The sequence below is a fragment of the Lolium rigidum genome, chromosome 7 (genome assembly GCF_022539505.1).
Source record: "Lolium rigidum isolate FL_2022 chromosome 7, APGP_CSIRO_Lrig_0.1, whole genome shotgun sequence".
Lineage (NCBI taxonomy): Eukaryota > Viridiplantae > Streptophyta > Magnoliopsida > Poales > Poaceae > Lolium > Lolium rigidum.
This window is the reverse complement of record NC_061514.1, coordinates 165,845,266-165,868,623: the sequence shown is the minus strand read 5'-3', so window position 1 is coordinate 165,868,623 and position 23,358 is coordinate 165,845,266. Positions and strand designations below refer to the sequence as shown.

The window sequence follows — 23,358 nt, the reverse complement described above, 5'->3', positions numbered from 1 at the left end:
CAGAACACCAAACTTTAGCGTACTGGGTAACCGCCCTTTAGCATACATAGAGGGTGGAAGCTAACCGCCGACAGAGAGAGAGAGGGTGGTGGCCCCGGCCAGAGAGAGAGATATGGGTTATCTTGCCCGTTAAATCATACGATCAACGGTCGGCGGGCACGATCCGCGTGACATGGGCTAGACCAATCAGGGCAATGTTGGGCGTCTGTGAGAATTTGTGAAGGGAGAGGGCAAAACTAACTAGTATCAAGAAACCAAGGGCAAGTGAGTAGTAAACAGACTAAGGGATTCAAATATGAGATTAAAAAAAATGGAAAATGCGTGTTTTTTAAAATGAAACCCATCTTGGCCTACCTCAAATTATTATATTTGCAATACAAATATACATGAGTGTGAAAATTATGGCCTCATTCAGACAAAGTATGTTTTGGGGGAAGCTATTTTGGGTAGGGCTTATTGTGGAAAACAATGAACCTTCATAGCTACTAGGTGATTTGAGAAGTGGCAATTTATGGTAAAACTTGATTTATCTATGATTTGAGAAGTGGCAATTTGTGGTAAAGACTCCATGAGTAAGTGCCACTCTTTTTCTGAATTTTTTGCACATTAAATAACTCATTTAACTAGTTAATCTCATTTGTTGACTCTCTGTTGACCAGCCACTTGAGGGTAAAACTGAGTATATTGCACTAGCCAGTATTAGCACTCAAGGGGAAAACTGAGCACACAAAAAATGCTAGTATATGACTCGAGGGTATACCTGAGTATATCTAAATTTCCAGGGTTAGATTCGAGACCGCGTGTTGCGGTGCAGAAGTGGAAGACATGCCATTGTTGACGCGTGTCGTGGTGCAGACGTGCAATAGTGGACGCGTAAGACGCGGGTCGCATTTAGGACGTCTCGTTCTCGCTCACGCACGAAACCACGCCTCTCACGTCCCATCAACTTCTCCAAATCGAAGGAAAAAACCTCAACCGCCGTATGAGCGCTCCCCTGCCGGCGATGGAGAAGAAGAATGCGCCGGCGGCCATCGCCCCCGAGCCCGTCACCTTCGAGCCCATCGCCTCCGAGCCCGTTGCCTCCGAGGGCGGCGCATCCAAGCGCGGCGCCTCCGTGAACTGGGCCTCTATCATGGCTGACGGCCCACTTCACCAGATCGGCGAATGCTTACTGGCGAATGAGGAGTACGTGGACACCTACTCTGCTATGAGGCAAGTCTGTAGAAATTGGCGTTCAGGTTTACCTGAGCCCGACGTGCACCTGCACGAATGGATCATGGTAGACCACGCCCTTTCACGCGCTGCTGAGTTCACCTTCGTCCAACTTGGCACATCCCGCTACGTCACCATAGATATATCGGAAGTTCGTGCAAGGTTCAAATTCCTCCATATCTATAGGGTTAATATATTCTTATTTTCAATCGTAAACATCTTAGTGTTGAATGTTATCTTCATCAATATATTTTAGATACTACTTCGTCGGCTTTTGCCGTGGCGTCATCGTGCTTGCCCAGAAGAACCCGCCGCACAAGATACGGATTCTGAACCCACTCACAAAGATATCGAACACTATGTTTGAGGCGCAGATGCCATCTGTTTTTCTAGATTCAGTCGCTATAATGAAATCCCCGACTATGTTCTTCGTTTCCGCACATTACCCGGAGGAAATTGCTTGGGTCGATGAGAGCACTCCAACTAAGGATATATATGAAGATTTGGGAGAAGGAAGATTTTCGATCGAGCACCATGGTCTGCATTGCATTACCCCGTTCAATGGTGAACTGTATGCAATAGCTGTGGACAATTTGGAGTCCGGAAGATTAGTGTGCACCAATGTACAGTTGCAGCAGCGCGCGAGCACTGTCAAGATGGAGACACTAATTCCATTTCCAAAACTTGAAAATGACAAGTTCTACCTTGTGAAGTCGGATGGTGATCTGCTGCTTGTGTTGTTGGACAACATGCTTTTGGAGGACCAACCATTGGTGTACCGTGTGGACACTCAGAGCCGCTCTCTCCATCCGGTCAGTAACATTGGCAGTCATGCCTTCTTCGTGCATTATATCCGGTGTATCTCCGTCGACACCAGAGTGCACCCGACACTTCTACCTGGCTGCATCTACTACGCGGATTTAGGTTATATCAGAGAGTATTTTCATGATACAAAGGCCTGAGATGAGTGGCCATGATATGTGGATAGAATAGGAAACTACAGTCTGAGAAATGAACACAGGCCATACCATTTGGAGGATGTATTGGCCGCACACTGCAGACGGAAGGAGTTCAATGAATATTTCTTTGGGATAATGCACGAATGGAGCGACGAAGAAATATTTGAGGAATGAAGAACAAATTCATTCATCCTGGGGTATCCTAATCTTCTTGTTGGCCATACATTGCGTGCGTCTTGCATTTTTTTTCCAGCTTAGTTTGTCGTGAACATTAACAACGTTATTGGCTGCTTTTAGCTGTTGTATGCAGTTTATGTATTATACTTAGTTTTCTGATTATGCTGCTGTGAATTTATCATATACTAGCTTCTAGATTTGCTGCCATATTGGCAAAAAACGAGGACCAAAAGGCACAAATAATTGAAGAAAGACAGAAATAGAAGCTTCTCTAGATTTGATACTAATTTGGTGAAAAAGACAGAGAGAGAAAGAGGGGGAAAGGTGCTCTTAAAAATGCCAATTTGGGCCGAGAGAGATAAAACCCAGCTCTCACGTGCAACCAAACACGGTCTCGTGCTGTCCCACGCGGTCCCTTCCTACCAACCCCACACGACGCGGCCCCACAGACGACGAGGCCCCACACGTCAGCACGGAACGTTCAAATAAACGGATTCCTTCCGTCCGAGCTCCTTCTGCGGGTTTCAGACAAAGGCTTGGGAAAAACTGAGAAAAAACTAAGGGGCTGAGGAAAACTGAGTACAACTAAAGATCTGAGGGCACGAAAATAGAAATCCCTTAATAATATCATGAGATTTGAACTGTTCAAACTCAATCATTTTCGATGAAAGGTATTGAGAAACAACAGTGTGAGTTGTATTCTTCTCATACTAGGTACGAGCCACAGAATGCCGGTCTTATTGCCAGGAATTCAAGTAGTTTGTCTATGGGTCGTTTTTGTTGATAGCTCTGTTTTTCTTGCCCATTTGCCCCGGTGTCCCCTTGGAAACAAAGACCCCTCGAAGTCAGTCAAAGCGAGAGTGAATCTTTGTATGATACTAGCACTGCCAAGAGTCAAGGTCGTTCATTGATCGACTGCGACTAGCCGACTACATACTCCTTGCCACAAGTGTTGGATATTTAAATGGGCATCCAAGAGCATATACTTGGAAGGTGAAAAATAGAGTAATCCGGAAGTTATACATAACCATTATTGCAATTTCTGGACACTATTTTGATCCATCTAGTACACGTTTAACGTGAGAAAAACGTCTGCTATTTTTATTTTTGGGCTCCAATTAACTTGGACCGCATCCTTGCGTGCCGTGCTCATCCGTTCATCTTCTTGCGCGTGTACCATCCTTGGATCCACTCACATTGCTGTCTAGTTTCTATCTTTTCTTATTTTTCTATAACTGCGAGACGGTGTACTCCCGTTTAAACGTCTGATTTTTTTTCGATAAAGGATGCTTTATTACGTCTGATAGGGTACGTACGTAGTAGCGTCAAATTGGAGGGACGTTCGCTTTCCTTCTCATTTGGGCAAATATATACCTGGAGAACTCCGTCTACGCATTCGGTGTCATCAGTAAGCATTCCTTCAGCTCAAATACTCTTCACTAGACACACATCAAGCCTGCGTTGCTAATCCATCAGTACACCATTCCCTCTGAATACTACGTGACGTTGATGAGGCTCGTCAACACACTTCGCTGCTTGCTCGCACTGCTGTTGCTACGGACGGCACCGGCGCGGGTATCCGGTGTGCACAGAAGCCAACCGGCGAGCGGGACGGTTCTTCCCTCCACCGCCACGCTTGCCGGATGTCAGACGAGCTGTGGCGACCTGACTTTCGATTACCCATTTGGCATAGGGGCGGGCTGCTTCCGGTCGCAAGACTTTGAGCTCATCTGCAACTCCCACAGTTCCTCGCAGGCTCCTAGGCTCTTCCTCCACGACGGCATCACAGAGGTCGTCGAGGATATCACCGCATATGGTTTACAAGCAATTGCTGTGTCGTTTTCGCAATCCATCTCCTTGAGATCTGAGGTCGATGTGTACAGCATGTCCTGGAATCTTGGTAGATCCTTCAGCGACTATAGTGTGCAACTGAACTTCACCGGTTGCAACTTCGACATGCACGTCCTCGAGCTTGGCACGAACCACACGGTTGGTCTGTGCAGTGTTACATGCCCTGACGAAGATATCACGGGCGGGGTGGCTAGGCAGAACTGCAACGATACAGGGTGTTGCTCCACCTATGTCGACTCCACGGGTATTACCGGCTTCTTGGAGATAAAGTTTGTCCGCCACAAGATTGGAGAACCAAAATTCAAAGAGCACAAAAATGACCAAAGATCCATATGGGATACAATTGATGTAACCGGCGATGCTACTGCTAACTGGGGTATCGTCGTTGATGAACCCGTCTTCGCTGGCACCTTGCAACACAGGACAGATTATGCATGTCTCGGCAACCATAGCAGTGATGAAGACTTTACACCAGATGATGGATCAAACTACATGCTATATTATTCTTGTTTTTGCGAAGATGGTTACACAGGCAATCCATACATAACTGATGGATGTTCAGGTGACAAAGGTAACTACTCTAGCCAAATTACTTTAATTTTGTTGTTTAACCAAAATAGCAACTGCTATTTCTATGAGATCACAAAAAACGAGGGGCTTCCTTCCTTTCGAAAAAAAGATGAGATCGCACTAAGCTGGCTATTACTTCAAAAGCTACTACTTTTGTTCATGTAATGTCATAATTCCATTAGCACGGAGTAGGTTCTAATGTTATACTGGAGGGAGTATAACTTTTTTTTGTGTGTCGTGTTGAAAAAAAAAGGTTGTGTAGTGTAGAACGTTATGGAATATGTTTTACTTTCATAGGACAGCTAGCCATCCATTCAATCGTTGGGTTTCTTCTGTTGTCTAATATCTTGCTCTGTCGAATTGTTGATTCCTTGCGATCAATACTCTTTGATTCCTTACATATAGTTTTCCCATCTACATCATACTTTTTTCGTATACAATGCAGAAGACTGGTTGTGATGAGATTTTTAAACCATCCGTGACGTTAGTACAAGTCAATTTAGGACAAATATCCTGTAAGACTTTACTAGCAAAAGTGCCCGTGCGTTGCACCGATTTAAAATAAAATCAAATATCTTTGGTTTGACGTATACGCCAATTTGTTGCCAGTATAATACCGAACGAAGGCCGCACTCCACATGAGCAATTGATCGAATCCCTCATCCCCTTATCCTCATTCCACTGCACTCGTTGAACACACACTCACACGCTTCTCTCCGCCACAGGTTAGCGCTCTGCTTCGACGTACCGGCCTCCTGCCACGCCTCGCCGCACCCTCGTCTGCTCTAGTCCTGCACAACCCCCTTCATCGGACGATGCCGAACATCGACAGCTCCTCTATTTCCCGGCGCTGCTCTATCGTCCTCGACATCTCCATCCCCTGCAACGCACCCTGGCTACCCCTCTTGCACCTCAGAAGATCCATCGGGTGAGCACAAGCCTGCTGGAAAGAGGGACCCGAGTGACCACCACTACCGCCACCGACACTTTTCTCGTTTTGCTACGAACCTCCAAATAAGCTCGTGTGTTGCAGCGAAGAAAAAAGAATTGAATGTAAAATTTGCACATGCCGAATTTTGCCCCAAATCGATTGGTCATCATAACCCTACACTTAAATTGTTATTTTCCATTATCCCCTCCAACATAGCATGCGTAGCGCTGAAGTCATACGGCAGCGTCAATTTTTTTCGTTTTTTATTTCAACATGGAAATAATCAAAAATAATAATTGAGAAAACCATGAAAATAATCATTGTGACTTGTGAGAATCAATTTCTAAAAATGTCACCCCGTAGAGGAAAACACTTAGCTAGATTGAGAGACGGGTTTCAGAAATTAAACTGTACTCCTGATCAAATTATATGGGAGTACATGGGATTGAGCCATTGGATCAAGGTACAACGTGGTTTACTGATCAAATACGTTCGTTGCCTGAGGTTCTGACGGAGCTGCGGCGAGTCCGTGCAGGAGGCTACTCGGACCCTCTCCCGGAAGGTGTGCACTTTTTCATGGTCGTGTTCACTGTTCAGCTGGGGGCGCGCAGAGCGTCTGCCGTGGGGTCCCCCAAATGCTCGGCTGCGGGGGTGGTGGCGCTCAGGCTGGGGATTTCTGCCGGCGATTATGGCCGGCTGCGAGGGCGGCCGTGGATCCTCTCAACCGTTCTCTCGGATTTCTGCCGGCTATTATGGCCGGCTGCGAGGGCGGCCGTGGATCCTCTCAACCGTTCTCTCTCTTAAGGCATCTCTCGGCTACAGCTCATGGGCGCCCTCTCTCTGGTCGGGACATGCATTGGCATGGGGCCACAGCTCACGGCGATCTCTCTTCGGGACAGACATCAGCATATGCTTATATTTTATTTCTGAGGCAACTTGCTGATTCCTCGCAGCCTCGCATATATAAATAGGTAAGATTTCGTGCACCATATCGAGGTGGGACTAATCAACCAAGGAACGGAGCTTCGTACCCAGAAATTGAATTACGAACGAACTGGTTGGTTCCTCCTGCATTGGGCCGTTTTACACATGGGCCAGCGGGAAAGATCACGCAAGCGATCACATGGGCCAGCGGGAGATTTCACGTGCACGAGCGACCAAGCGAGCCGCTAGGGAGAGGTGCGTGCGACGTGAGGTTTGGTGAACCGGTACCATGGCATTAGTGTGTTATATGTGATTTGGTGGGAGGGCAAAACGGTTCAGAAAAAAGCGTTGACGAAACTTTTTTGGCAGAAACCTTAGCTCCTTTATTATTAGGTAAGATTATATGCCACCAGGTATGCTAAGTAATACTGCTCATTGGTCTTGTTAGTAGTTGCCACCATGTCATGATACCCTGCGCTGAACTGAATGTATAGCCGTCCTTGAGATCTTAGAAATCTATGCCGACAAGGACGGGGCCAGGAATCTCTCATATAGAGGGGGCCAACTTTTTTTTTTTTGAAATGGGGGAAATGTCGCTCCAGCTTCTGCATCCAAAGGATGCACACGGCTTTTTTTATTAAATTATTTACAAAACCTTACAAGAATAATCACTACAGGAATCTCTACGTATGCCGACGGCCTCCGGCCCTCGGCGTACCACCGCCTAGCCCTCGGCGTACAGTACGCCGACGGGGACCCTCGGCGTAGCTCCTCGGGGAAGGTTGGCCTCGGTAGAAGCCACGTGGCCCTCGGCGTATCGGCGACCGTCGGCGTAGACGGAGAGAGCCGAGGGTGAGGCCCACCCGTCGGCGTACAAGCCCTCGGCGTAGCACGCAAACGGGAGACGTCAAGTTGACGGCCGTCCATAGCTACGCCGAGGGGAGCCCGTCGGCATATAGTGCCACGCGGCGGAGCACGGGAGGCCGTGGCGCGAGGGCTACGCCGAGGGGGAGCCCGTCGGCGTACGGGGGCACGTGGCGCGTCCTGGGAGGCCCTGACGCAGGCTACGCCGAGGGGGAACACGTCGGCGTACGGGGGCACGTGGCGCGTCCTGGGAGGCCCTGGGAGGCCCTGACGCAGGCTACGCCGAGGGGTAGCCCGTCGGCGTACGGGCGGCCATTTGGTCCATGTCGACGCTACCCCGAGGGGAAAGCCGTCGGCGTATCAGGGACCATTTGGTCCTTTTTTTTCGTTTTTTGCTGTTTCGTTCGTTTTCCAGATTTGGCAGAATATAAAAGAACATATAATTCAAAGAAACATCGCATGAAGTGCAAATACACATAACATAAAGTGCATACATAGTGTCATAGGTTGCATACATGGTGTTAGGGTTAGGGTTAGCATGCAAATCTACCCATAGGGTTAGGGTTAGGGTTAGCAATGGACTTTTTTTCCTTTTTGGAGGACATATGTACATCGATAGAAGATGTTGAGCCTACTAGCTCCAGTCGACCCGTCTGCGAAGTGCGTCACTCGTGAGACCTAGCTACATATGGCATCTACCATTTTTCCCATTAAAAAAGAACCATTTTTACATAACTCAAACTACTACATAAATAAATACAAACATAATATAAAGTAAAGGAGAGAGAAGAAAATAGAAAAAAAAACTAAGCCGAGGGTGGCCGTCGGCATAGGTAGGTCATGCACTATGCCGAGGGGCACCCTCGGCGCCTCGCTGACGCCGTAACCGGGCCGTCACACGCGGAGCAGCTGTGCAGTAGACGCAGGCACTACGCCGACGGCCGTTTGTACGCCGAGGGTGGCCGTCGGCGTATGGTGCTCTACACCGAGGGTACGACTACGCCGAGGGGCTCGTTGGGCCGCTGCCCTGGACCGGACGTACGCCGATGGCCCCGACATTTGGCCGTCGGCGTACGCCATGGCCGTCGGCGCAGCGCGCAATTCCTGTAGTGAATAAAAAGATCAATCTCGAAGCAACCTTATGATACGTCTCCGACGTATCGATAATTTCTTATGTTCTATGCCATATTATTGATGATACCTACATGTTTTATGCACACTTTATGTCATATTCGTGCATTTTCTGGAACTAACCTATTAACAAGATGCCGAAGTGCCGGTTCCTGTTTTACTGCTGTTTTTGGTTTCGAAATCCTAGTAACGAAATATTCTCGGAATTGGACGAAACGAAGACCCGGGGGCCTATTTTTCCACGGAGCTTCCAGGAAGACCGAAGAACACACGAAGTGGGGCCACGAGGTGGCCAAACCATAGGGCGGCGCGGCCCGGGTCTTGGCCGCGCCGACCTATGGTGTGGGCCCTCGTCCGGCCCCCGACTCTGCCCTTCCGCCTACTTAAAGCCTCCGTCGCGAAAACCACGATACGAAGAACGACGATACGGAAAACCTTCCGAGCCGCCGCCATCGCGAAGCCAAGATGCGGGGACGGGAGTCTCGTTCCGGCACCCTGCCGGAGCGGGGAAGTGCCCCGGAAGGCTTCTCCATCGACACCGCTGCCATCTCCACCGCCATCTTCATCACCGCTGCTGCTCCCATGAGGAGGGAGTAGTTCTCCATCGAGGCTCGGGGATGTACTCGGTAGCTATGTGGTTCATCTCTCTCCCATGTACCTCAATACAATAATCTCATGAGCTGCTTTACATGATTGAGATTCATATGAGTTTTGTATCACCACTATTCTATGTGCTACTCTAGTGATGTGTTATTAAAGTAGTTTTATTCCTCCCGCACGTGTGTAAAGGTGACGGTGTGTGCACCGTGTTAGTACTTGGTTTATGCTATGATCATGATCTCTTGTAGATTGCGAAGTTAACTATTGCTATGATAATATTGATGTGATCTATTCCTCCTACATATGCATGAAGGTGACGGTGTGCATGCTATGCTAGTACTTGGTTTAGTCTTTTGATCTATCTTACACTAAAGGTTACTAAAATATGAGCATTATTGTGGAGCTTGTTAACTCCGGCATTGAGGGTTCGTGTAATCCTACGCAATGTGTTCATCATCCAACAAGAGTGTAGAGTATGCATTTATACGTTACGTTATGTGATCAATGTTGAGAGTGTCCACTAGTGAAAGTCTAATCCCTAGGCCTTGTTCCTAAATACGCTATCGCTGCTTGTTTCTTGTTTTCTTGCGTTACTCTTGCTGCGTTACTACTGCTTGTTTCTTGTCCTGGGCAAAGCAACGTTACGGTGCCGTTGCTACTACTTATTCATACCACACTGTATTTCACTATCTCTTCGCCGAACTAGTGCACCTATTAGGTGTGTTGGGGACACAAGAGACTTCTTGCTTTGTGGTTGCGGGGTTGCATGAGAGGGATATCTTTGACCTCTTCCTCCACGAGATCGATAAACCTTGGGTAATCCACTTAAGGGAAACTTGCTTGCTGTTCTACAAACCTCTGCTCTTGGAGGCCCAACAACTGTCTACAAGAATAGAAGCTCCCGTAGACATCAAGCACTTTTACGGCGCCGTTGCTTGGGAGGAAAGGTAAAAAGGCACTCATACTCCGGTTCCGAGTAACGGTACTTTTACGGCGCCATTGTGTTTGTGCTCGAAGCTATTTCCTTTAGATCCTGCAATTGCATCTTTTTGTTTCTTGTTTACACTAGTTTGGCATAATGGACAACAATGAGCTTCTTATTCTATTTCCTGATTTAAAACATGGATTGTTTGATGCGAAAATTAAAAAACCTATGGAATCTTATTTGCATCCTGGTAGTAATATTAGTATGAACGCTTTAAACACCATTGTTGATAAAGATATAGAAAGTTCTAAGCTTGGGGAAAGCTGCTTTTCATGATCTTTTTAGTCCCCCAAGCATTGAGGAGAAAATTTTCTTTGATGATACTTTGCCTCCTATTTCGATGATTATAATGATAGTGGTCTTTTGGTGCCACTTACTTGCGGAGAGTACATTTTGTTGTGATTATACTATGCCTCCTACACTTGATGAGAATAATAATGATAGCTACTTTGTTGAATTTGCTCCCACTACAACTAATAAAATTGATTATGCTTATGTGGAGAGTAATAATTTTATGCATGAGACTCATGATAAGAATGCTTTATGTGATAGTTATATTGTTGAGTTTTCTCATGATGCTACTGAAAGTTATTATGAGAGAGGAAAATATGGTTGTAGAAATTTTCATGTTACTAAAACACCTCTCTATGTGCTGAAATTTTTGATGCTACACTTGTTTTATCTTCCTATGCTTGTTACTTTGCTCTCCATGAACTTGTTTATTTACAAGATTCCTATGCATAGGAAGCATGTTAGACTTAAATGTGTTTTGAATTTTCCTCTTGATGCTCTCTTTTGCTTCACATACTATCTCTTGCGAGTGCATCATTAAAACTGCTGAGTCCATCTTAATGGCTATAAAGAAAAGAACTTCTTGGAAGATAACCCATGTGTTATTTTGCTACAGTACCTTGTTTTATATTTGTGTCTTGGAAGTTGTTTACTACTGTAGCAACCTCTCCTTATCTTAGTTTTGTGTTTTGTTGTGCCAAGTAAAGTCTTTGATAGTAAAGTAAGTACTAGATTTGGATTACTGCGCAGTTCCAGATTTCTTTGCTTGTCACGAATCTGGGTCTAATTCTCTGTAGGTAACTCAGAAAATTATGCCAATTTACGTGAGTGATCCTCAGATATGTACGCAACTTTAATTCAATTTGGGTATTTTCATTTGAGCAAGTCTGGTGCCCTTTTAAAATTCGTCTTTACGGACTGTTCTGTTTTGACAGATTCTGCCTTTTATTTCGCATTGCTTCTTTCATCTGTGTTGGGTGGATTTCTTTGTTCCATTACCTTCCAGTAGCTTTGAGCAATGTCCAGAAGTGTTAAGAATGATTGTGTCACCTCTGAACATGTGAGTTTTTGATTATGCACTAACCCTCTAATGAGTTTGTTTCGAGTTTGGTGTGGAGGAAGTTTTCAAGGGTCAAGAGAGGAGGATGATATACTATGATCAAGGAGAGTGAAAGCTCTAAGCTTGGGGATGCCCCGGTGGTTCACCCCTGCATATTCTAAGAAGACTCAAGCGTCTAAGCTTGGGGATGCCCAAGGCATCCCCTTCTTCATCGACAACATTATCAGGTTCCTCCCCTGAAACTATATTTTTATTCCGTCACATCTTATGCACTTTGCTTGGAGCGTCTGTGTGCTTTTGTTTTTGTTTTTGTTTGAATAAATGCTTGTGTGGGAGAGAGACACGCTCCGCTGGTTCATATGAACACATGTGTTCTTCGCTTTACCTTTTAGTGTTCATGGCGAAGGTTAAAACTGCTTCGTTCAATTGTTATATGGTTGGAATTGGAAAATGCTACATGTAGTAACTCTAAAATGTCTTGGATAATTTGATACTTGGCAATTGTTGTGCTCATGTTTAAGCTTTTGCATCATATACTTTGCACCCATTAATGAAGAAATACTTAGAGCTTGCTAATTTGGTTTGCATATTTGGTTTCTCTAGAGTCTAGATAACATCTAGTATTGAGTTTTGAACAACAAGGAAGACGGTATGGAGTCTTATAATGTTTACCATATGTCTTTTATGTGAGTTTTGCTGTACCGTTCATCCTTGTGTTTGTTTCAAATAACCTTGCTAGCCTAAACCTTGTATCGAGAGGGAATACTTCTCATGCATCCAAAATACTTGAGCCAACCACTATGCCATTTGTGTCCACCATACCTACCTACTACATGGTATTTATCCGCCATTCCAAAGTAAATTGCTTGAGTGCTACCTTTAAAATTCCATCATTCACCTTTGCAATATATAGCTCATGGGACAAATAGCTTAAAAACTATTGTGGTATTGAATATGTACTTATGCACTTTATCTCTTATTAAGTTGCTTGTTGAGCGATAACCATGTTTCGAGGACGCCATCAACTATTCTTTGTTGGATATCATGTGAGTTGCTATGCATGTCCGTCTTGTCCGAAGCAAGAGAGATCTACCACCTTCATGGTTGGAGCATGCATATTGTTAGAGAAGAACTTTGGGCCGCTAACTAAAGCCATGATTCATGGTGGAAGTTTCAGTTTGGACATATATCCTCAATCTCATATGAGAATAATAATTGTTGCCACATGCTTATGCATTAAAGAGGAGTCCATTATCTCGTTGTCCATGTTGTCCCGGTATGGATGTCTAAGTTGAGAATAATCAAAAGCGAGAAATCCAAAATGCGAGGTTTCTCCTTAGACCTTTGTACGGGCGGCATGGAGGTACCCCATTGTGACACTTGGTCAAAACATGTGCATTGCAAAGATCCGGTAGTCCAAGTTAATTAGGACAAGGTGCGGGCACTATTAGTATACTATGCATGAGACTTGCAACTTGTAAGATATAACTTTCATAACTCATATGCTTTATTACTACCGTTGACAAAATTGTTTCATGTTTTCAAAATAAAAGCTCTAGCACAAATATAGCAATCGATGCTTTCCTCTTTGAAGGACCATTCTCTTTACTTTTATGTTGAGTCGGTTCACCTATTTCTCTCCACCTCAAGAAGCAAACACTTGTGTGAACTGTGCATTGATTCCTACATACTTGCATATTGCACTTGTTATATTACTCTATGTTGACAATTATCTATGAGATATACATGTTACAAGTTGAAAGCAACCGCTGAAACTTAATCTTCCTTTGTGTTGCTTCAATACCTTTACTTTGATTTATTGCTTTATGAGTTAACTCTTATGCAAGACTTATTGATGCTTGTCTTGAAGTACTATTCATGAAAAGTCTTTGCTTTATGATTCACTTGTTTACTCATGTCATTACCATTGTTTTGATCGCTGCATTCACTACATATGTTTACAAATAGTATGATCAAGGTTATGATGGCATATCACTTCAGAAATTATCTTTGTTATCGTTTTACCTGCTCGGGACGAGCGAGAACTAAGCTTGGGGATGCTTGATACGTCTCCGACGTATCGATAATTTCTTATGTTCTATGCCATATTATTGATGATACCTACATGTTTTATGCACACTTTATGTCATATTCGTGCATTTTCCGGAACTAACCTATTAACAAGATGCCGAAGTGCCGGTTCCTGTTTTACGCTGTTTTTGGTTTCAGAAATCCTAGTAACGAAATATTGTCGGAATTGGACGAAACGAAGACCCAAGGGCCTATTTTTCCACGGAGCTTCCAGAAGACCGAAGAACACACGAAGTGGGGCCACGAGGTGGCCAAACCATAGGGCGGCGCGGCCCAGGTCTTGGCCGCGCCGACCTATGGTGTGGGCCCCTCGTCTGGCCCCCGACTCTGCCCTTCCGCCTACTTAAAGCCTCCGTCGCGAAAACCCTGATACGAAGAACGACGATACGGAAAACCTTCCAGAGCCGCCGCCATCGCGAAGCCAAGATCTGGGGGACAGGAGTCTCTGTTCCGGCACCCTGCCGGAGCGGGGAAGTGCCCCGGAAGGCTTCTCCATCGACACCGCTGCCATCTCCACCGCCATCTTCATCACCGCTGCTGCTCCCATGAGGAGGGAGTAGTTCTCCATCGAGGCTCGGGGATGTACCGGTAGCTATGTGGTTCATCTCTCTCCCATGTACCTCAATAGAATAATCTCATGAGCTGCTTTACATGATTGAGATTCATATGAGTTTTGTATCACCACTATTCTATGTGCTACTCTAGTGATGTGTTATTAAAGTAGTTTTATTCCTCCTGCACGTGTGTAAAGGTGACGAGTGTGTGCACCGTGTTAGTACTTGGTTTATGCTATGATCATGATCTCTTGTAGATTGCGAAGTTAACTATTGCTATGATAATATTGATGTGATCTATTCCTCCTACATATGCATGAAGGTGACGAGTGTGCATGCTATGCTAGTACTTGGTTTAGTCTTTTGATCTATCTTACACTAAAGGTTACTAAAATATGATCATTATTGTGGAGCTTGTTAACTCCGGCATTGAGGGTTCGTGTAATCCTACGCAATGTGTTCATCATCCAACAAGAGTGTAGAGTATGCATTTATACTGTTCTGTTATGTGATCAATGTTGAGAGTGTCCACTAGTGAAAGTCTAATCCCTAGGCCTTGTTCCTAAATACTCGCTATCGCTGCTTGTTTACTTGTTTCTACTGCGTTACTACTCGCTGCGTTACTACTGCTTGTTTACTGTCCCGGGCAAAGCACTCGTTCGGTGCCGTTGCTACTACTTATTCATACCACCTGTATTTCACTATCTCTTCGCCGAACTAGTGCACCTATTAGGTGTGTTGGAGACACAAGAGACTTCTTGCTTTGTGGTTGCGGGGTTGCATGAGAGGGATATCTTTGACCTCTTCCTCCCTGAGATCGATAAACCTTGGGTAATCCACTTAAGGGAAACTTGCTGCTGTTCTACAAACCTCTGCTCTTGGAGGCCCAACACTGTCTACAAGAATAGAAGCTCCCGTAGACATCACCTTACTATACCTACAGTGGGATGAAGAGGGTGACAATATACCAACTCACATCATCCAAAAAACTAAATGTCTTCCCAAACCGCCCAATAGCAGGTGAGAAGCACATCCAGTCAAGCAGACTCTCAGCGCACGCCAACGCACACGCCACAGAAGTTGCTCCCGCCGTCTTCTTCGACTCCATCTTCAAGAGAGATCATCACATTAACCTTGCAAGACCTGCCGTCGATGTCACCATGATGCCAGACGGCTCCACCATCCTGCACGCATACATCATCCCACATCTGTCGTCGATACCTGCATCACCATGCCACTGAGACTCAGCGCCAACAATGTGGTAGATGAATACCACTCCACCGAAATCCGCCAACATCCAGCAGCTGCTTCAAAAACGATGCCCCAAGAGGTAGAACACCGCAGGGCACGCCGCCATCGTCCGATCCGGAAGACCCGGACCTAGGGTTTCCCCCGGTGCAGCACGAGTGAGAGACCGCAGACTGCGACGACGATGCCTTCAAGAAGGTAGCGGCACGACACGTCGCCATCGTCCGCCAACCGAGGTCGGAGCACGGTTTTCACCGGCAGCTGCGCATCCCCAACTCGCCGACTGTAGTGCCAAGACGGGCAAAGATGACGCCTTCGACAAGGTAACGACGTCGACTGACGCCGCCATCATCCGCTAAGACCGAGGTCGAGGCTTAGTTTTCACCGGCCGCCATGACACCCCGGACTAGGTCACCATTGCCGGAGACCTGTGTGAGATCCCATGATCCCCCACACAGGACTACCAGCCTGACCGACCACCACCACCACCATGCCCGGGGCTGCTGCCCCAGGTTTCCTCATGACGCGAGGGATGCCCACGAACGCCTCACTGCAGAGGAGGCAGAGCCACGACATGCAGATCGACGCCCGCCCCGGCCCAACGGACCTAGATTGGACCCGATCCTCACAGCCGCAGCCCGCCGCCTGCAGATCGACGCCATAGCCGTCGCCTCCCTGCGCCGCCGCATCAAGGAGAGGCCTGGCCGGACGCCGCCGCTGTGCCCTCCGGTCGTGGGGGCGAGAGGGGGCCAACTGACCCTGATTTAGCATGGAGTGGGCCAAATTCAGATACTACATGAGGTGTTTCAGGGAAAAAAAAATCACCATGGAGGGGGCCATGGCCCTGGCCCCTGCTAGCTCCGTCCCTGTCTGCCGAGTGTGGCCATCCTGTAAATTTTCATTGATGATGTGCTGATTGTAGTTCTTCAAAACTTCTTTTTTCTTTTTACTTCGAGGAGTATCACCGCTGATTTGCTCGAACAAAGCACTTACACAACGTAATTTTGTCTACTCCCTCCATTCTATAAAGGTGTCTTAGATTTGTCTAAACATGGCCATATCTATACACTAAATAGTATCTAAATACTTGCAATTTTAGACAAATCCAAAACATCCTTCTATGAACAGAGATAGTACTAGCTTCCATGGAGAATGAAAATCGTTGCAATCATCTTGAATAAACTTGTTGTGGGCTTGTGGCTCTCACATTCTCAGCTAGAGGACACCAGTCCTGGTCCTTCTCCCTGGCCAACAAGTCATCCCTGCTGGCGCATTGGATAAGACTTGTTGGTACTTCCGTCCATCCATTTAACTTTAATAACTACTATTCACTTGTAGCAACCGTAAAAGTAGAGATACTCTTTCAAATCACAGCGCACAAGTAGCGGTTCAGAGATACTTCCTCTGTTCCACCATGTGCTAAAACAACTTACATTATGGAACAAAGTGATATTTGAGAAGACAAATGCATATATAACACTATTCGCAAAAATAAAATGCCTATATAACACAGTGGTTCGAGATATGTGTGGACAAGTTTAACGTGATGAGAGAAAACCCCAAATCTTATACCCCCTCTGATCCATAATAATCGTTGGGTTTTAGTTTAAATTAAAAATAAAATCATAATATTTATTATGGATCGGAGGGAGTAGGATTTTCCGTGTCAAATAGAGGAAGATTGCAATGTGAATGGTTTTGAGAATTGCAGAGACTATTAATGTTCTCCTACCTAGAGCAGGTATGGGTTACTGTGTCATAGTAACTTTGTATTACTAGCTTGTGTTGTACTTGGTTGGTTTAACCAATATACATGTCACCCACATGTGGCAGACGGCTAGGTTTCCGACTTGACTTCATCTCCTCCCGCACTCGCGCGGCGGCGTCGCGCCGGGTGCCCCCCCCACCCCCAGCGACTCCCCTCCTCTTCCTCCTCAGCGGCTCCCCTCCTCCCGCCGCCGCCGCCAGAGGCGCCGCAGGGCAAAGCCCTAGAGGCGTGACGGCGGCGGCGGACTTCCTCGGCCACGACATCCGTGGGGGCGTGGGTTCGCGTCTCCGGAGGCGGCGATCCGCATCGGGCTGTCGACGGCGGTGCCATCGAGCGGCGGCGACCAGAGGAGGGAGAGGATCTCCATCGTTTGGCGGGCGGCAGCGGTGGTTCGGGTCCGATCTGGGTCCTGGCGGGCTCAGGTGGGCTGCGATCTTACTGCTGCCGTCACAACGATGCCGGCTTCGTGCAGGTTTCTGGGTTCGTTCCGAGGCACGAGGACGCCATGGGCGACTGTCCTTGGCATGGTGGTGGTGGCCTCCTCCTTCATCGGAGGTGGTCGGCTCGTTGCTGGGGTGGCGGATCACGAGATCCGTCTACTCCGGCGATGAAGATCTAGTCGACGACGAGTTAGCGGTAAAGAGGCCACCGGTGAAAACCGCGCCTTGACATCGTTTTTGGCGGATGATGGCAGCGGCTATTAGCGCCGTTCCTTTGCGAAGGCATCATCTTTGCTGGCCTCTACGCTGGCTCTTGCCGAGTTGGGGACTAGCGGCTATCGCTGAAAACCGTGCCACGATTGGCGGGCGATGGCGGCGTTAAGTGTCGCTTCCTTCTTGAAGGCATCGTCGTCGCAGTCTGCGGCTACTCACTCGTGCTGCTCCGGGGGAAACCCTAGATCCGGGTCTCCCGGATCGGATGATGACGGCGCTTCCTGCGTCGTTCTACCTCTTGGGGCATCATTTTTGGAGCAGCGGCTGGATGGAGGTGGATCTTTGGTGGAGTGGTGTTCATCTACCACGTTGACGTTGATGATTCTCGGCGACGTGGAGCTGCAGGGTATCGAAAACGGGCGCGGACCGCAGGTCATGTGCATGATGGTGGGGCTGTATGGCGTCATGGTGACATCGACGACAGGTCTGACCGGGTCATTGCGGCGATCCCTCTTGAAGAAGGGTGCGAGGAAGACGGCGGTAGCGATTTCTGTGGCATGTCTGTTGGCGTGCGCTGAGAGTCTGCTTGACTGGATGTGCTTCTCACCAGCTATTGTGCGGCTTGGGAAGGCATTTGGTTGTTTGGATGATGTGAGTTGGTGTATTGTCACCGCCTTCATCCCTCTGTAGGTTTAGCGAGGTGGCTTCGAGTTTGATCTTTTGTATTGCTCTTGTATGATGTTGCGAGTAATCTAATAAAAAAGCCGTGTGTATCCTTTGGATGCAGAACTTAGGACGATTATTTCCCCATTTCGAAAAAAAACATTTGACATGTGGCTCTTTCATGTCCGGTTAACAACGGTATAATTCCTTGGAAAATTAAAATGCAGATTTTGATCATGTCATTAATAGATTCTTTAGGAATTGATCACGTGACCTCTTGTAATGGGTATATTTTTTTCAAGGTTTAAAATAGCGTGCTAAATGAAATAGCGTCAACCTCCTTCAAACGCTATGGACGCTATATTGTGCTAATTGCATGCTATATTTAAAATATCGTTTAAAAAATACCAAATATAGCCTAAAAATAAAGGATTTTGCTAAAAAGGTTGGATATTTAGTCCGAAAATGACTGAATCATACATACATAACCACATACAACAAATAGATCTCCAATTTTTCAGAAGGCTGACATCAGCATTCCACAAGGCAACAACATAGTATAAATTATTTATTCAGAAGGTTGGAGATTACAATTCATCATCACGAAAAAGAGAAATCAACTTAGCTTGAAAAAATAACGTGCTAACGCTACAAAGATTTAGCGCGATATAGCATGCTATTTCAGAAATAACGCCATAGCGAGCAAACTTACTGAAATTTAGCAAGGACCCTCCAAATATGCTAGAACATGCTATTAACGGAGAAATAACACGTTATTTTAAACCTTGATTTTTTTTCATCTTTGTGATGTGATCCTAAGAAAGGCACTGACTTTTTTTTTATTAAATCAGGGTATGATCCATTACAAAGGAAGACCAATTGCTCTAGATGGTGTGGGAATGTCAATATTCCATTTCCATTCGGCCTAGAAGATGGATGTTCTGCAAGGATGGCGTTTCAGCTCAATTGTATAAATTCGACATTGTATGCCTACTACTATATACCACCAGCCGCCGCCGACGAAGACATATCAGCCAACAACACATCAAGCGGCAACATCCTTGTAAACAATATAGATATCAACAAAGGGATATTGGAGGTCAAATACAATTCATATGGGGAACAAGGATTCTCTTTGAACAAGAGAGAAAATCTTAAACTCTATATTGCCTCCGAGGAAACATCATTTCAGCAATGGGCCGTAGCCAACTTAACATGCCAAGAAGCCAAACAAAACAAAAGAGGGTATGCATGTGCTAGCAAGAATAGCAAGTGCTTGGGTGTTAACCCCGCAGAAGAGTATTTTGGTTACCGTTGCAAGTGTATCTCTGGCTTTTATGGGAATCCATATATCACAGATGGGTGTCAAGGTACACTTTGCCTCATCCTCATCCTCTCTTGTGCACCTCCTAATATGCACACCTCTGTTCGTGATGGAGATTCCATCATAAATGGGTGCTCATGCACCTTTTCAGAAAGTATACTTCAAAACAATCTCAGGTTTTTTTGTAAAAAAAAAAAATCTGAAAGACAATGAAAATATAGATATGCAAGGCGTGCTTAAACTTGTCTATATGCGCATATGATGGAGTTTGTTTTGTAACGATGGTTACATGAAATCTGAAAGTAATATATTCTTGAATTACCTGTAGTTTGGTCACCATCTAGCAGTTTCTTATGTATTTCCTCTCGTGTTACTTGTTGTTGCAGATGTTGACGAGTGCAACATACCAGGAAAATGTAATGGGATTTGCCATAACACTCAAGGAAGTCATTATTGCACCAAATGTCCTATAAAAACAGTGTATGACAGTGCAACAAGGATGTGCACATCAACCAAAGAGCAAAATCTGATCCTAGGTGAGTTCTAAGACACAATCAATGCTACATAATGAGCTAAATGAAGTCCTTGACACTGATGACAAGCATAATCATTATAGGTGTTACCATTGGAATTAGTGTTGGCTTCGGAACTCTAATTCTAATCTTGATAGTAATATTTTTTATCCGTCGATGGAAAAAAGACATCGAAAAGCAACTACGAGGAAAGCATTTTCGGCAGAACCAAGGTCTACTCCTCGAACAATTGATATCATCTGATGAAAATGCAAATGACATGACCAAGATTTTCTCACTGTCAGAGTTAGAAAAAGCAACAAATAACTTCGACCCTACACGTATAGTTGGCCATGGAGGCCATGGCATGGTTTATAAAGGCATCTTATTAGACCAACGAGTGGTGGCCGTAAAAAAGTCTAGATTCATTGAGCAAGTTGAGATTAGTCAGTTCATCAATGAGGTGGCCGTGCTCTCACAAATAAACCATCGTAATATCGTGAAGCTCTTTGGATGTTGTCTTGAGACCGAAGTCCCACTACTAGTGTATGACTTTATCCCCAATGGTTCATTATCTGGAACCCTCCGTGCCAGTACCACTAGCAACTCTGTCTTGTCATGGGATGATTCCTTGAGAATTGCTGCAGAAGCTGCTGGGGCGCTCTATTACCTCCACTCGGCTGCGTCAATATCGATATTTCATCGTGATGTGAAGTCCACTAACATACTCTTGGATGGAAATTACACTGCCAAAGTATCAGATTTTGGTGCTTCAAGGTTGGTTCCTATTGACCAAACCCACGTCGTTACAAATATACAAGGCACATTTGGATACTTGGATCCGGAGTACTACCACACGGGCATTTTGAACGAGAAGAGTGATGTTTATAGCTTTGGTGTAGTACTTGTAGAGTTGTTACTTAGGAAGGAGCCTATTTTTATAGGTGACTCGGGGCTAAAGCAAAACTTGTCCAACTACTTCCTTTGGAAGATGAGGAAGAAACCACTTGCAGAAATAGTAGATGCTCAAGTTCTCAAGGAAGCAACAGATGAAGAGATTAATGATGTCGCGGTTCTTGCTGAGACTTGCTTGCGACTACGAGGCCAAGAGAGGCCTACTATGAAACAAGTGGAGATAAAACTGCAGCATGTTCGATCCAAAAGGTTGAGATCAGCTCAGGCTGCAATAATAAATGAAGATATGCAACCTCTGTTAAATGCACAAAGGAACTTCAACCTTCCGCTGGTTGTTCAAGATGGTGTAGGGGACAGAGCTAATTTAGCTTCTCAAAGGTACCAAAATTGCTACAGCTTGGAGCAGGAGTTCATGGCGTCGACGACTCTGCCACGGTAGATCACTGGCTTTTCTGGTTTTTATTTTCATTTGAAGCACTGCATAATTGACATCCTTTGATGGAGAGGGTAATGTATAATATATACTATTACAGTGCAGTCAATAAGGGGTGGTGTTCAATATTAAGACGCATATGTGTTAATTTTCTTTGCATCTAAATAAATAAATAATGTTGTAATATGCTACTGATCAACCTTTGTATCTCCTGATCTGGAGTTGTAATTTTGTAGCACAATAATGTTGTAATATGGTACTGATTCACCTTTGTCATTGTAATATATTGGTCATTGTCCTTAATTAATAGTAACCAACAAGTCTATGTTTGGCATTGTTGTGATTTTCGTAATTCCGTTTGCCATGTTTATTTTTATTCTAGTGTTTGTTTGAGCCTTTTTTTGTGTATTTTTGTGGAAAAATTACATGAACAAATTATAAAAGGACAACCCCCACATCAATTTCACACCCAGTCTAACTCGTTCCAAGACTTCCAAATGGTTTTTTGTGCTATTTGGATAGGGCAGTGAACCTCAACAAAAAAAATTAGTCATATGCCAAACGCTGTATAAACCTTTATGAAAAAAAATAAATAGTAACATGAAAAGGTGTGAGTATGCGGGTTTTGATGTTTCCAAGGATAATCTCTACTATATTAAATGGCTAGAGGTGGTGAGATGGTTGGTACGTCCGACCTTCCCCAATGAAAAAGCCGCGCCGGTAGAAGATCAATGTTTGAGTCCTCGACTCCGCTCCCATCCCGCACGAGTCAACCGCCGGTCATCTCCACCACGATGTGTAAACTGATGATGATCGTGGAGCTGGTGATGGTTACCTCCCTCCACAAAGCCACCCGAATCCCCTTCTCCGAGGCCCGAGGGCGAACATGGCCAAGGCGATATCGGCGATTCACTCCGCCGTTTATCCATCGCCCATCCCTCCCCCTTACCCCGTGTCTCCGCCCGACGCCGGGCCGAAGAGATCTGCACCGGAAGGTTTCTCCGCGCTGCGAGCTGATCTTTGGGCGCCGCCGTCGTCTCAAGCGGCCGCATCGGGTGAGGCCGCGCCTCGAGGAGCAGCCAGAGCCAGAAGCCACCATATGCATGCATGGATGCTGATCCTTCCTCACCGTATGCTCTCCTCACGGTCAGATCTCAATCAATCTATTTATCACTTAAGAGCTTTGAACCTGCCGCTGGGCGCAACTCGCAAGCCGCCGATGTTGGACATGATTGGCGACTTCTCTGTGCGCTTGAGTATCTGGGCATGTAGTGGTTGTGGCTGATCGTCCTTGCTCACTCCCGCCCGTGTTCGTCCACACCACCAGATTATTCACCACCAGATTATTCGTACGTCATCGTTAAGGTATGTACATGGTGATTTGGGCTAATACTAGGATATCACTCCCCTTGTGCTTTTGCTTAATGCTGACTTTGGTAGTTTCGAAAGAAATGAGAAAAAATAGGGTTATTCGCCCCAATTGCTTCAATCTTGAATTTGTTGTAGTGCTGAAAATATTGATCGAGCTTGTTACCCCTGGCTTTGCCACTGCGTTGGTGAATGGTGATAGTAGAGCTATATTTTGTGAAAATTCATTGTATATTACTGGCTTATAGCTAAAACATATGTTGACATGCTATTT

At 45.7% G+C, this 23,358-nt stretch overlaps 1 protein-coding gene across 1 annotated transcript; it reads left to right on the top strand.

Annotated features, from left to right (window-relative positions):
- Positions 1 to 3,857: 3,857 nt before the first annotated feature.
- LOC124679112 (wall-associated receptor kinase 3-like) lies at positions 3,858 to 21,722 on the top strand. The gene is made up of 4 exons (XM_047214933.1): positions 3,858 to 4,770; positions 19,384 to 19,902; positions 20,243 to 20,392; positions 20,473 to 21,722. Exons 1-4 carry the CDS (start codon positions 3,858 to 3,860, stop codon positions 21,720 to 21,722), a joined length of 2,832 nt encoding a protein of 943 aa, XP_047070889.1.
- The last annotated feature ends 1,636 nt before the right edge of the window (positions 21,723 to 23,358 follow it).